This window comes from Salmo salar, chromosome ssa06 (assembly GCF_905237065.1).
Source record: "Salmo salar chromosome ssa06, Ssal_v3.1, whole genome shotgun sequence".
Classification (NCBI taxonomy): Eukaryota; Metazoa; Chordata; class Actinopteri; order Salmoniformes; family Salmonidae; genus Salmo; species Salmo salar.
In genome coordinates, this window is record NC_059447.1 from 30,362,701 (window position 1) to 30,377,384 (window position 14,684).

The 14,684-nt window shown below is 42.0% G+C and overlaps 1 protein-coding gene across 3 annotated transcripts in view; it reads right to left on the minus strand.

Annotated features, from left to right (window-relative positions):
• LOC106606940 (growth arrest-specific protein 7) overlaps positions 1 to 14,684 on the minus strand; it is a 37,981-nt gene that overhangs the window by 2,824 nt on the left and 20,473 nt on the right. For all 3 annotated transcript variants that reach the window (XM_045720247.1, XM_045720249.1, XM_045720248.1), the window contains 8 exons: positions 9,303 to 9,401; positions 8,403 to 8,518; positions 6,790 to 6,864; positions 6,583 to 6,661; positions 5,722 to 5,850; positions 4,979 to 5,102; positions 2,787 to 2,866; positions 2,556 to 2,654 (listed from right to left, as the gene is read on the minus strand). In XM_045720247.1, the coding sequence (XP_045576203.1) occupies positions 2,556 to 2,654; positions 2,787 to 2,866; positions 4,979 to 5,102; positions 5,722 to 5,850; positions 6,583 to 6,661; positions 6,790 to 6,864; positions 8,403 to 8,518; positions 9,303 to 9,401 (801 nt within the window). The remainder of the gene's footprint in view (positions 1 to 2,555; positions 2,655 to 2,786; positions 2,867 to 4,978; positions 5,103 to 5,721; positions 5,851 to 6,582; positions 6,662 to 6,789; positions 6,865 to 8,402; positions 8,519 to 9,302; positions 9,402 to 14,684) is intronic.

Consider the following 14,684-nt stretch of genomic DNA (forward strand, 5'->3'; position numbering starts at 1 on the left):
CCTTTGTATTGGGATACTTGATCTAGAATTGTTTACTAAAAGGATCTGCTTTAAAAAGACAAATCAACATACACCACACACTCCAAATGACCTATTTCACTGATGACCAATTTGTTTTACTGTAGCACTATGCTCTCCAAAAGAAGGTCATCATCACAAAGTGCAACCTATGTTGTATATTTCATTATTTAACATAACAGTTAAAAACTGCTCATCAATTAACTAGGCTGACCATGGCCAGGCTGGTCTTACAGACTAGACGTAACATAGTAAATGTAAATACGGGACACTCAAATGAGTATGATATGTTACGTTTGGCATGGTTACATAAGACAGAAGGTTAAGGGTATAACGCGAACGTCTAGCAATCCAAAGTTTGCGTAATCGAATCTCATCACAGACAACATTAGCAACTTTGCAACTACTTACTACTTTTGAGATACTTTGAAACGACTAAGCACAGGGGTCTCCAACAATTCTGAAAGTACATGCATTTTTCACGTTCCACCGCAAACTGAGAAACAAATCTCACAAGTATCAGAGACCGCAAGCTCCCAACTACAATCTAATCAACGCAGCATTGACATTATCCCACCATTGGTTAGCCACTATTCGCTTAAAAAGCCAAACCTAACACGATATCTGCCAATGAATTTCTTACCTGACAGAAGTACTCTATATGATGAGTAAGTATATCATTTGTGTCTATTATTTGCAAACGTTACCATTAAATAAGCATCAGTAGTACAGAACCATTGCTAGACCGGCAAAATCGATGTCACATTGCCTCACTCTCTAGATGCGCAATTAAAGGGCCAGATGCACAATTAAAGGGGAATTATACTCAAAAATCTAAACGTGTAGTTTTCTTCCAGACCAAAAAAATGAGTCTTCTGATGTGATTTAAGCATTGACATGGACTCAGAACATCCAATGTCGTTGTTTCTCTATGAACAAGTGTCATTTTGAAATTAAAAAACCAAAACAATCTTAAACCAGGAAAAATAAAACTGAAAAAACATAATTTGGGAAAATATAAAACAATTAGGATTTTATAGAGCCCCCCCCCCCCTTTAGATTTGTTTATTAACCATTTTTTTTACCAGGTTTATTGACAGAAAACATAATGCACTACTTTCTCCTGTACACTAAGGTCCCAGGGAAGAGCTGGAGGGGAGAGAAAAATAGCTGAAAATAGGATTTTATTACCGGCATAAGGCTTGTTTTTTTTTTTGAGGCAAGGAAGGAGCTGGTACGATGTACATTACTGTCGGTTTTAGATTTTAGTGATGTTATATATATGCAGGCCTCAGCCACTACCCTGAGAGCACTTGATTCAGTGTATCATGCAGCCCTCAGGTTCATTACAAATCAGAAACGTCTAACACATCATTGTGATCTCTACAGCGCTGTTGGCTGGTCGTCATTGACCTTGCGTAGGCTTAAACACTGGTATACACTGATTTATAAGGCCATATTGGGTAAAATGCTATTTTATCTCTGTTCTTTTTTAGTCAGGTCAGTAAATAAGTATCAATTACGGTCCCATTCTGATTTGCTTCTAACAGTACCAAAAATTAGAACAGGTCATGGTAGAAATAGTTTTAGTTACTTAGCACCGTGGTCCTGGAATTCTCTTTTGAACATTTTAAAATGTGATGATCTAGTTTCGTTGGCGGAGTTCAAACACTTGATCGATGTATATATTATAGAAGAGTGTAATTGTTTTTAGGCCAGCTGTTTTTAGTCAAGATGTTTGTGTTTTTAAATGTAATATGTTTTTGTTGTACTGTATGTGTGTTTATAGTTTTGTTTAATGTTGTGTGAGTGTATGTCATTTGGTTTGTGTGAAACGTTGTTCCCCTTGCTGCTATTGGACCAGATCTCTCTTGGAAAAGTGATATTTATCTCAATGAGAATAAACCTGTATAAATAAAGGTAAAATAAAATAATAAAAAAGGAGAAGAGAAGAAAGTGACTATTTTAAAGCTAGAAAAAAATGAGTAGCTCGTGACATGTTTCATTTTTTAAAAGTAGTTCTCATGTCAGAAAATGTTGGAGACCCCTGATTTAGCATGTTAGCTAAACCTTCCCCTAACCTTAATCTAACCCTTAACCTAACTCCTAAAACTAACCTTAACCATAACCTTAAGCCCTAACCCTAACCCCTAGCCTTAGCCACCTAGCTCACATTACAATTCATAATTCGTAACATATCATACGTTTGGCAAATTCGTAACATATTGTACAAATTGCAATTCATCACATATTATACGAATTGTAATTTGTAACATATCATACAAAATAGATGATGGACATCTACAAATTAACACATACCATACGAAACGTTACATTTCATGCTAATTGGGGTGTCCCAGATGTACTTTTACTATGTTACGTCTAGGTCTGTTACGGTGACCGTATTCTACCCTTGAGTCCAGGCTGTCATGACTGACAGATTGGTTGTCTGACTCCAGCAAACAGCTACATGTTCTGTAAAGCTGACTCAAGGGAACAGCCACTTGTACTGTAAGTGAAATGGACACATGGCTCACACTTTGGTTGAACATGTCAGTTTCATGTCGCAGCGTTGTGTACTGGCGTAAATTTTGTTGTATCATCTCCACCCTCTCAACCTCAAGTCTCTCCAGCTCCTGAAGAACAGAGGGAAATAAATAGACAAGGAATCAACCTCACTGTCAAAACAAAGATAACAATGAACATGATCAGCTTTTATTGTTTGTTATCAACAATGAGACTATGAAGAGTTAGTTCAATTGTTTTACCAGGCTTGTGGTGACCATCTCCTCAAACCACTTGGACTGGGCCCGGTTGTACAGGTCCACATTGTGCATGAGGTCATCACCTGTAGAGAACAGATTCAGTGTGGTCATTCAACACAGTGTATTTGACAAGGAGGTAATACTCAACAAATCAACATTAAGTTTCTGGTATACCTGTGCAGTTAAATTGAGGTAGTTAAAGATGAAGTACTACGGCTTTGAAGTATTTACTACATTAAATGTAGGCCCTAAATTAACTTATGCATGAGGAAAAGTGTGCATGAACTCAGTCCCTATGTCTCCAGCAAAGGTCACTCAGTAACCATGCCTGTTGCAGTGTGGGACATCTCTATCAATGCAACGTAATGCAAAGGCTAACCTCTGATGCTAACCTCCAATGCTAACTTCAGAAGCTAACCTCCGAAGCTAACCTCCGAAGCTAACTTCCGATGCTAACCTCCGATGCTAACCTCCGATGCTAACCTCCGATGCTAAGTCTATAAAAGCTTGGTTCAATAGGGTTGAAGAAAAGTGCAGAGCAAATGTGACCTAGAAACGTTCTTCTACATTTCAGCCTAATTTATTGGACATATATTACAAAGGCCTACTGTAGAAAGGGTGTAAGAAACAACCTAAAACAAAACTACAGAGGAAGTTATTTTACAATCCAGCCTCTCCAATAATAGCACATCTCAATCTATATGGAAATGAGGCCATGGTTTTTAATGATATTTGCCCCTGGAAAAAGTGAAAGACACAAGGCAGACATCATCTAAAGCGTGCCTAACGGGATCTATTGATTAGAGCTGTGAACTGAGACTAATTACCTGAGTGGAGAGAGAATGAACAAGATGCCGGCTTTTATTTATTTATTTTTTCGTGCTGGCTTTTTCCTCTAAAGTGTCTGCATAGATATGTAAGGAAAAAGCAATTACGTGGCACCAGAACTATTTGTACCAACATACTATCTGGAATACAGAGAAATGGGAGCCCCAGGCATTGTACTGCATGGCTGATCATAGGCTCATGTTATCTGAATTAAGCATATTCACTATGATTCCACATTCAAATATAAATGCAAAGCAAGATGTGTTTGTCTCCTAAGCACATGATAATGCAATGTTTTTGAGATCCACAGTACAACACAAAACACTGGAAAATAGACTTGCAGTATAACAGATGGTTTTAAGTATAAATGAAGAGACATTGCTCAATATTTTGACTAAGCTAATTGCTTAGTATCATTACATTACTATTGGCTGCTGTTGGCAGTGAGCTTTAGTGTTGTCGGCCTCCTGTCTGAGCTCTCAAACCCCATCCATGTCTGACTGAACTCCCCCAAATTCCCTATCTGACTGCAGCACAGCCCCACCTCACCCCCTCTGCCTCCTGCTGGGGAAAACATAGTCTTCTTAGGCAACACAGTCTGGGAATCCACCCCCAAGTCTGAACCCTGAGCGTGTGAAACATATCTGCACTGTCCGCACCCTTGTCTCTGCTCCATTTACACAACAGGCCTGGCCATGTGATCCATGTTGCCAGATCTGACTGTTTGGGATGCCTGGCTGGTCTGGATGGGACAAGTCCTCCATTGATACCCTTGTTCACTGCGACCAAAAGATTAGCCCTGGGGATTGTGGGTAATGGTCCTCTCCCAGCCGACTTATTATCCCACCACAAAAATAGATCATTAAACTTGTTTCCATGTTGAAATACTACTGGCTCTCTTTTGCAATGTTTTCTGGTGTTGTGCCAGGGGGTGCTTCCCTCAACAGAGTTCTCACTCTGTCGGCTATGCCTCTTGCTGTTGAAAACACCACCACAACTTTACACAATGGCAGCACAACATCACAAGGTTAGGCAATTTGCGTGCAACGCAAGAGTGGCCTCAAAAGCGGCTAACGCAAAATAAAAGTGGCTGCTCAGCGATACAGGGCTGATTTATCAAGAAACACAGCTGTGGGTGAATTGAACGGCTCAGATTTGAAAGGAGGCAATTTGTCGCGTTTAGAAGTACACTGTGGTAAGATGCAGCATGCTTTGGGTGCATGTTCTCTCTTCTCTGGGGGTAGAATCGGCACTGCTATGCTGGTGTTTTATGGAACTGTGACGTGCGGCTGCTCTACACATACACATACACATACACATACACATACACATACACATACACATACACTGTGTGTTTAACCCCTGACCTGCTTGTGTGGATTTCCGCCGGGCCTTCTTGATGTCCTCCTCGTGTTTGTTCATGTGCTTGATGTCCAGCTGCTGGGTCTTCACCTCCAGATCTTTCTGCCGGTCTGCCAGGGCTTTACGGGCCTACAGCAACCCAAGTAGCAGTGTGAATACAGAAACAATATGAGTAATTTCATGCTAATCCCCAGATCTACTGAACCTACAGCTATTACCACAGCCATTGCAGCCCTTTCATGTCGGCTACCTATTTCCCCACTCAAATCCCGCCCTCAGCCCTTAATCTATTCTTATTTCACGTCACAGGATCTTCCTTCATCTTCGTCTGTTGAGGCAATTCTCCAATGTCATGATGTAACACTGTTGGAAATGTAAACACAGCACTTGGCAGGCACGAACCGTAAACCCACAAAATCTCCTGTGTTTAATGGATGCCAACTAAAATAAAACGAACAGGACGTTATGATCGTATGAAGTCAATCGATTGATTAATCTAGTCTATATGATTACGATGGGGAGAAAGATAGGCAACAAAAAGCAACAGTTTTTTCCTGAGCAAAAAAACAGTTCATCTTATAATAGGTTGAATGGTTTCCATAGTCCAACAGAATAATGCTGTGGTGTAGTCAGATCATCCCTAAAGCACTTCTTCTGACATACACTTTGGATCGTTTAAAGCTTCTCTGGGAAAACCTGAATTGTAGGACAAGGATTATAGGATGCTTTGGTTTAGAATGGTCCATACCTTCTCCACACCTGCATAGCGGCTGGCCAGCTGCTTCCTGAGGTCTATGATGTGGTGATCGTACTTCTTCAACTCCTTCTTGAAGTTGTCTCTGAATGTCAGCAGGGGCTTCTCCACCTCACACTGGAGCTGAAGAGGTACAGTCATTACAGTTGTAATTGATATGTAATCATGTGTAACTACACTGTACCTGCCTATCTAACTACTATATAAATACACCGATTTAGAGTCCTGGTAGGCCTATACAGGATATATGTGACCTAGCTGCATAAAGCATGGATACAAATAGTCATGAAAAGTGCCCTTAGGCCACTATATTTTCAAGAGGATTTCTCACTCTTCCGCACGTTACCTAACCCCATCCCATCAGCCGGGGTGTCTCCGAGCTCAGAGGAGAGAGGATCATGGCGTGCTGCATGTCCGCAGCCTGGGGCTCATCAGAAGACACCACTAATTAGTCAGACAATGGAGGCTATATAAAGCTTCAAGCCTACCTCTGCTTTATTTTAAGCATTCTGAAGACCCAGTAGAGTTTTTTCTTCTCTGGTAATTGCTGCTGTAAGCTCCCCCCCCTTTGTTCTTTGCCCATGTCAGAGCAGAGTGAGGTAAACAAACACCCCAGGACGTGGCCATAGAGACCTTGGATTGACCAAAGGAACACATAAATAAACTGATTGCCAACTAAGCCTTCTCTAAGGGCTCATAGAAAATACATCTTATAATGTTATTGAGGGTATGAGTGAAGCAAGGATGTTGTCCACTTCTGTCGGGTTCACATCGAGATTTTAGAATTTTCTTGGTCTGTTACAGTACATGCAATCTATAACATCCACAGTATCTTCTAGCAAGACAGTAGGCTACCTTGTTGGAGAACTTGAGGTGGACTTCAGCCTCGTCATGACAACTCCTCTTCAGCTGGGCCCAAGCTTCCCCAAGGGTTCTGGAATGGGCTCAAACAAGAGACATCAACCAAACTGGATAGAATGGATGGGAAAACACCCAGGTAGCAAACAGGTATATGGTGAAGAATATAGAACCAATAGAAATCTATTCTGTTAACTCACTCACCCTTCCTCCTGAGCAGCCAAGGGGCTCTGGGAGAGCTTGGAGAGGTTCTTAGAGTATTCATCTTCAATCTTTATCCTGCAACAGACAAAGACAGCCATGGGGCTCGAAAGTATGGGACTCCAGGGAAGACCAATAGAGGATAATTTTTTAAAAAGCTGACAGAGTTTCAGAGGAGCATTGGGGCATGGAGACACTGTCCTCCAGTATATCACCGACACCCAAAGACATAGTGGCACTGTGGCCACTATGATGTTCAAAGGCAGAAGCGTATTATTCTGTGCTGAGAAGATATCAAACAATATCCTGTGACAACAGCCTGGATATGAGTTAATGCACTTTCCTGTGGAAAGGCCAGAGATGGGCATGATGTGAGGCTATTTACTCATTGCCACCCTGAGGGCGACTCAGAAAGGCCAGCCATATTTCTGTGACATTCAATTATCCCACAAATACCCATTAACCATACACATCTGAGTAAACCTGTCCTCTACGGGAGGTCACTAAGGCCATTCCAAAGAAATGGATATGGCCAGAATCTGACATCAGGTCAGCTGTCTCACTGAACCAATGAAGAAAGGTCAGCCCTGAATTAGAATGTTGGGGAATTGGGGCCTTTAAATGAATTGTGTGAATACAGTCAGGGGAAAAAGTGAAAGTCCACTTAATTCTCAATTCTATTGAGTCAATGGGAACTTTTGTTGTGGGCGCAAAATGGGGCCTCTTGCTACGCTGAAGCCTATGAAAGCATATGTTTAGGATGTCCACTTTATGTACGTCTACAACTTAACGTTATAAATCTAGTACGGTACAACACATTTATCTGAATTCAAATGTGCATGGGGATGATATACCTGGGGCGGCAGCTAGCCTGGCGGTCAAGAGTGTTAGGCCAGTCCCCAAGTCGACTAGGTGAAAAATCTGTCGATGTGCCCTTGAGCAAGGCACTTTGTAACGGCCGTCGTCGCAATGAGACCAAGGTGCAGCGGAGGATGTGTATTCATATTCAAGATTTAATAAACCGAAATAGAACACTATACAAATAAACCAAAATGACAGCCGACAGTTCTGTCAGGTACTCACAACGAAACAGAAAGCAATCACCCACAAACCCCAAAGGAAAAACAGGCTGCCTATGTATGACTCTCAATCAGCAACAACGAACTACAGCTGTTCCTGATTGAGAGCCATACACGGCCGAAAACAAAGAAAACCACCAACATAGAAAAAGAAACCTAGAACGCCCACCCATGTCACACCCTGGCCTAACCAAAAATAGATAACAAAAACCCCTCTCTATGGCCAGGGCGTTACACACTTAACCCTAATTGCTCCTGCAAGTCGCACCGGAGAAGAGCGTCTGCTAAATAAATATAATGTAAATATATGAATAGATTCTATAGAGTGGAGCCAAGTTGTCAAGGACAAAATAACTCATGCTCTACAATAACATAATGATAAAGACTAGAGAACCCTGTTTCACCCTGATAAGACACGACAAACAGTCCAAATAAGATTACGATCAAAAAGATGCGATAAAGAAAATCAATAACATTTCCCAACACACAAAATACACAGTACCACTGACCCCTTCCAAGCTGACTATGTTGTGTTACCTCTCCCGGACGAACTCAGCCATCTCTTTCTGCATCTGTTTGCCCTTGAGCTGTTTCTGCAACAGCACCTCAAAGCCGCCCACAGAGGGGGTCCCCTGGGGGTCCTTCTTGTCAGTCTGAGGGAGAGGATGGAGCATCAATCACACACGCAGACCAATACAGCCACAGACTTCATTTCATGGAGAAAATGACATTGTTTACATTGAGTGTGTGTGAGTGGTTAGGGGTGTTTGGGAGTGTGTGTGTGTGTGTGTGTGGATGAGTGTATGAGTCAGAGAACTACAAATGTATGTGTCAAGACGTGCATGCGCACATGGGTGTGTTCGTCATTTGCCTGTGTGTGTGTGTGTGTGTGTGTGTGTGTGTGTGTGTGTGTGTGTGTGTGTGTGTGTGTGTGTGTGTGTGTGTGTGTGTGTGTGTGTGTGTGTGTGTGTGTGCTGTGTGTGTGTGTGTGTGTGTCTGCTGTCTGTCTGTCTGTCTGTCTGTCTGTCTGTCTAAGGGTTGAACAAGGAGCAGCACATCCCACTATGTGAAACAGGATGTGGATAGGACAGGGAGTGATGTGGTAGCCCCACGTGAACCAGAGGTGACAGATTCATTTCACACAATGGGCTTGAGCTTTGGCTGAGTGGAGCACATAATGCCACAGAAATACAGACAGCCACTGAGAACATGACTCAGTGGAACAAGAACAACCATCCAAATCACAGTTCAGTGAAAAGAGGGTTCTGTTACAATCATGTTTGTAGACACATGAGTTGGCGTTAATATGACAGACAAAATCTACCCTATTGGATTCAAAGTCATATGTAACAGGGCTGAGATTCCTATAAACATAGGAAGTAGGGATCTTATTCTATGAGCTGGATAGTGGTTTAGAGGTGTCAGGCGCTATCTTACCCAGAAGTAGTCACAGTAGCTCCACTCATTGGGCTTCAGTAGCTGCTGCTCTGGCTGATCTGGCGTCACACTGGGCAGCGGGAAGGTGACGCAGTTGATCTGAATGCAAAAAAATAGTGAGACGAATTCAAGAGAGTGAGAGACAAGTGAGAGAGGTTTCTGTGAGACATCAGAGGGAGAGGAAGAAAGAAAGGAGGAGGAGGAGGATAAGAGACTAATTGCCTTCAACTCTCAGGAATTAATGTGGGAGAAAAGCGATGGTTAGAGCAGACATCAAAGGTGTCATTTGTGGGAGATGTGCATAGAAGCTTCTCATTTGGAGACGGGACATGGAGGCTCGGTTTGTGTCTGTCATGAGGATGGGAGTAAAGGTCAGGAATGAGTAAATACTCTCAGGGGGTGTTGGTCATCAAGATGATGATCCAGAGAACCCTCGGTGGTGGAGATGGAGGGAGAGGGAGGGGAGAAATGGAGGGGACAGATAGAGGGGAGAGGGACAGAGAAAGAGGGAGAGAAAAGAGGGGGGGGAAGAGAGAGCACAAACTGTCCAGTCCTGGCCTTATGATCCTTACACTTATTTGTGATAAACTAAAACAACATCATAACGTAGAGAAAGACCTACAATTAGTGATACAGAGGAAACAACCAACAACAACCCAAACCACTGTAGAGTGGAGTCACAGCTAAACACACCCAGCACTCAGACTGAATACACACTCTGGTCCACAGCGTCTTCAATTACCCTTAGAAGACTGCAATTATGTAATGTTCACCATCTGTAACCTCTCCCTGCTGGCACAACAACCTGTCCTCTATCTATGCCATACTGCCAATGATGTCCCAGAAGACTACATGAACATCCAGACATGCTGAATCTCAGATGCACAAATATGTATTACATGTTCACTGCTTGGCTAAAGCACACGACGAGGAAAAACACACCGCAGATTTCTACTAGCTGATTACCATATTTGCTTATGTAACTATGACATTGTTTGAAGCTTTGTGTTGCAAATCATTGAGCCTATTGGGAGTTGAAACTATTTCGAATTAGGGAGAGATTTAGAGAAGTCAAACAGTGGAAGCAAGCCCTTAAAGCTATTCTGTAATAAATATTAACACGAGCTCCATTCTTTCCTAAAGGCAACCAGCCGTCTGCAGAGATCTCCAACTCCTGCTTGAAACCAGTTCTATCAATGACCCCTGGACATCTAATATGTACACACTAACACCCACATAGAGACAGGCAAGAGAAAGGAGGTGCATCAATCACACACACACACACACACACACACACACACACACACACACACACACACACACACACACACACACACACACACACACACACACACACACACACACACACACACACACACACACACACACACACACACACACACACACACGTCTGCATAATATGCATGCTTCCACACACCACATGAGATGCAGTAGTAGAAACACACACATAGAAGTGTCGTAGACTCTTTCTAACACTACGCAACCGGATTTACATAGTTGGTGGAGCCCAGTCACTATGTTCATTTTCTGCCTGAGAGATCAGACTGATTGTCACGGACACCAGATTTTCCATCACACTGACCCGCCATCTATCACTGCTGTTGTTTATCTCCTGCTCACATCCTCCAGAAAATGAGACCATTTATCTGCAGCATGGCTGTCTCTATAGCTCACTACTCTTTTATGGGCTCTTAGTGGGGTGCTACACTGTTAGGACTCAGAGAATCATATTCATTACCTCTGGGAAAATCAGGGAGAATTGTATGGCACTGTTGGCACTCTGTGTGGTTTAGAGTAGTTTATGTTTTTGGACAGTCAGCAAATCAAGGGTGTTATGGTTCAGCCTGACAGTGTTATAGAGATTCTAAGAGAGGCAGGCAGGGTCATAGCTTATGAATGATTCACATGATGTATGGTCATTCCTGTAGTTTAGAACAGACTAATTACACTTACCCCCAACAGCAGACAGTGTTGACAAGTGCCAGTTTGCCTAGTTAACCAGAGGGACATTCTGTCCTCTGCCTGCATTCATTATACAGTCATTTCTACCCTAAATGCTGAGGCAAATGTAGAAAGGTTCATTTATTACCTGGACGTTTAAAAATTGTGAGCTGGACCTCACACATTGGAATGGTTTAGCTCTGCTGAATAGACACAAATATCACTAACAGCATGGAAAATAACCCATGCTTAAAGACATAAAACACAGAAAATAACCCATGCTTAACCTGTCTGGGATAGGGGGCAGTATTTTCACGGCCGGATAAAAAACGTACCCGATTTAAACTGGTTACTACTCTTGCCCAGAAACAAGAATATGCATATTATTAGTAGATTTGGGTAGAAAACACTCTAAAGTTTCTAAAACTGTTTGAATGGTGTCTGTGAGTATAACAGAACTCATATGGCAGGCAAAAACCTGAGAAGATTCCAAGCAGGAAGTGGCGTGTCTGCGAATTTGTAGTCCTTCTGTTGCTTCTCTATCGAAACTACAGTATCTGAGCTGTTTCGTGACACTTTGTAAGGCTTCCATTGGCTCTCTAAAGCCTTCAGAAACCGGATTGAGGCGTCTCCTGTCTATGGGCAGATAATAGCAGCTCAGTTTGTGGACTGCCTGGTGACAAAGAGATTGGAGATGCGCGTTCACGAGACCTCGCCATTTTTTCTCTTCCTTTTTGAATGAATTCAGCATTGTCCGGTTGGAATATTATCGCTATTTTACGAGAAAAATAGCATAAAAATAGATTTTAAACAGCGTTTGACATGCTTCTAAGTACGGTAATGGAACATTTTGAATTTTTTTATCTGGAAATGCGCTCGCGCGTTACCCTTTGGATAGTAACCTGAACGCACAAACAAAACGGGGGTATTTGGACATAACTATAGTTTATTTGGAACAAAAACGACATTTGTTGTGGAAGTAGCAGTCCTGGGAGTGCATTCTGACGAAGAACAGCAAAGGTAATATGCCCCGAAGTTGGCGGGTGTCTGAATCGCTAGACTGTGATGGCTGAGCTATGTACTCCAAATTTTGAAAAATCTGCTTTCGCCGAAAAGCTATTTTAAAATCTGACATAGCGATTGCATAAAGGAGTTCTGTATCTATAATTCTTAAAATAATTGTTATGTATTTTGTCAACGTTTATGATGAGTAATTTAGTAAATTCACTGGAAGTTTTGGGTGGGAATGCTAGTTCTGAACATCACATGCTAATGTAAAAAGCTGTTTTTTGATATAAATATGAACTTGATTGAACAAAACATGCATGTATTGTATAACATAATGTCCTAGGAGTGTCATCTGATGAAGATCATCAAAGGTTAGTGCTGCATTTAGCTGTGTTTTGGGTTTTTGTGACATATATGCTTGCTTTGAAAATGGCTGTGTGATTATTTTTGGCTGTGTACTCTCCTAACATAATCTAATGTTTTGCTTTCGCTGTAAAGCCTTTTTGAAATCGGACAATGTGGTTGGATTAACGAGAGTCTTATCTTTCAAATAGTGTAAAATAGTCGTATGGTTGAAAAATTGAAATTATTGCATTTTTGAGGTATTTGTATTTCGCGCCACGTTCTTCCATTGGATATTTGGCGAGGCGTTCCGCTAGCGGAACGTCTAGATGCAAGAGGTTTTAAAGACATAAAACACATAAATATAACCCATGCTTAATGTCACGACTTCTGCCGAAGTCAGTCCCTCTCCTTGTTCGGGCGGTGTTCAGCGGTCGACGTCACCGGCCTTCTAGCCATCGCCGATCCACTTTTCATTTTCCATTTGTTTTGTCCTTCCTTGTTTTACACACCTGGTTTCAATCCCCCAATTACTTGTTCATTATTTAACCCTCTGTTCCCCCATGGTTGTTTGTGAGTGATTGTTTGTTTGTAATGGTCTGTTATTGTGGGCTCGATTTATTGTGTTGTATTTGTGAATATTTGAGTAAATTACGTTTATTACTCATAGCCAGCTACACCAGCTACACACAGGCCCTCTTACACTTAAAGACATAAAACACAGAATATAACTCATGCTTAAAGACATAAAACACAGAAAATAACCCATGCTTAAAGACATAAAATACAGAAAATAACCCATGCTTAAAGACATAAAACACAGAAAATAACCCATGCTTAAAGACATACACAGGGTGTCAACACATAAATCTCTTGCCACCTTAGCTAACCCTATCAGAAAATAACTCTTCCCCCGGCACGCACACACACACACACACACACACACACACACACACACACACACACACACACACACACACACACACACACACACACACACACACACTGAGACTGTAGGGTGCTCAGCCACTGTTGCTAAGCGACAAATTACTTTTGCTGTAAAGGCACAATCCCCATAATGTCTCTAATGGAGGGGCCATGATCCATCCCATATGGGATCTGAGACATGCTCCAGTGGTGGACGTTAAAGTTGTTCATCTGTCCATGACAGCTGGAAGACAGGACGCGTGACGCAACATGCACCATGGCACAACAGAAAAACACCCTCCTGGACTGGCACCATGATGAACACCATATTCAGCATCAACGACTACAACCTCCCATTATTCCATCAGGCTACCTGGGGCGGCAGGTAGCCTAGTGGTTAGAGCGTTGGACTAGTAACCGAAAGTATGCAAGATCAAATCCCCGAGCTGACAAGGTAAAAATCTGTTGTTCTGCCCCTGAACAAGTCAGTTAACCCACTGTTCCTAGGGTGTCATTGAAAATAAGAATTTGTTCTTAACTGACTTGCCTAGTTAAATAAAGGTAATAAATAATAATTACACAACATCACTTCTTCTATGCAACAAATGAGTCACTGAACAAAGCCATGCATATCAATTATCACAGACCAATTACCCATTCATGCGATTTCTCTTTACACCGCAAAGTATAAAACTGCATTATAATGGAATGAATGTAGCCTAATCTAGTGGTCTCCTTTTCTGAGATATTCAGTGCTTCATCCATTCATATTTCAACAGAAGACATGACATCATGGTTAAATGTTGAGGATGTGTACAGACTAGTAAAGCACAGTAACCATCATGGCTTATGTAGGATTGGATAGTACACTGAGGATTGAGGTGAACAACAGCAGATCTACATATAAAAAAAAAAAATGTTTTCTATTTTTCCACAATATCAATTCAATTCGTTTTCTGAATGGCTCCAGTGTTTCCTATGGCAGTGTTTTCCATTTCAGCACCATTAATCAGTGTGCTATTGCTTTTGTAACCATGGAAACTGGCCTTGCTGCATCTCTCTGTGCAGGTTGGTGGGGCTTCACAATAGGCAGACTGACGGCTCCCGTGGCTGGAGCAGGTCAGCGAGCCCACCGAGCAGAAC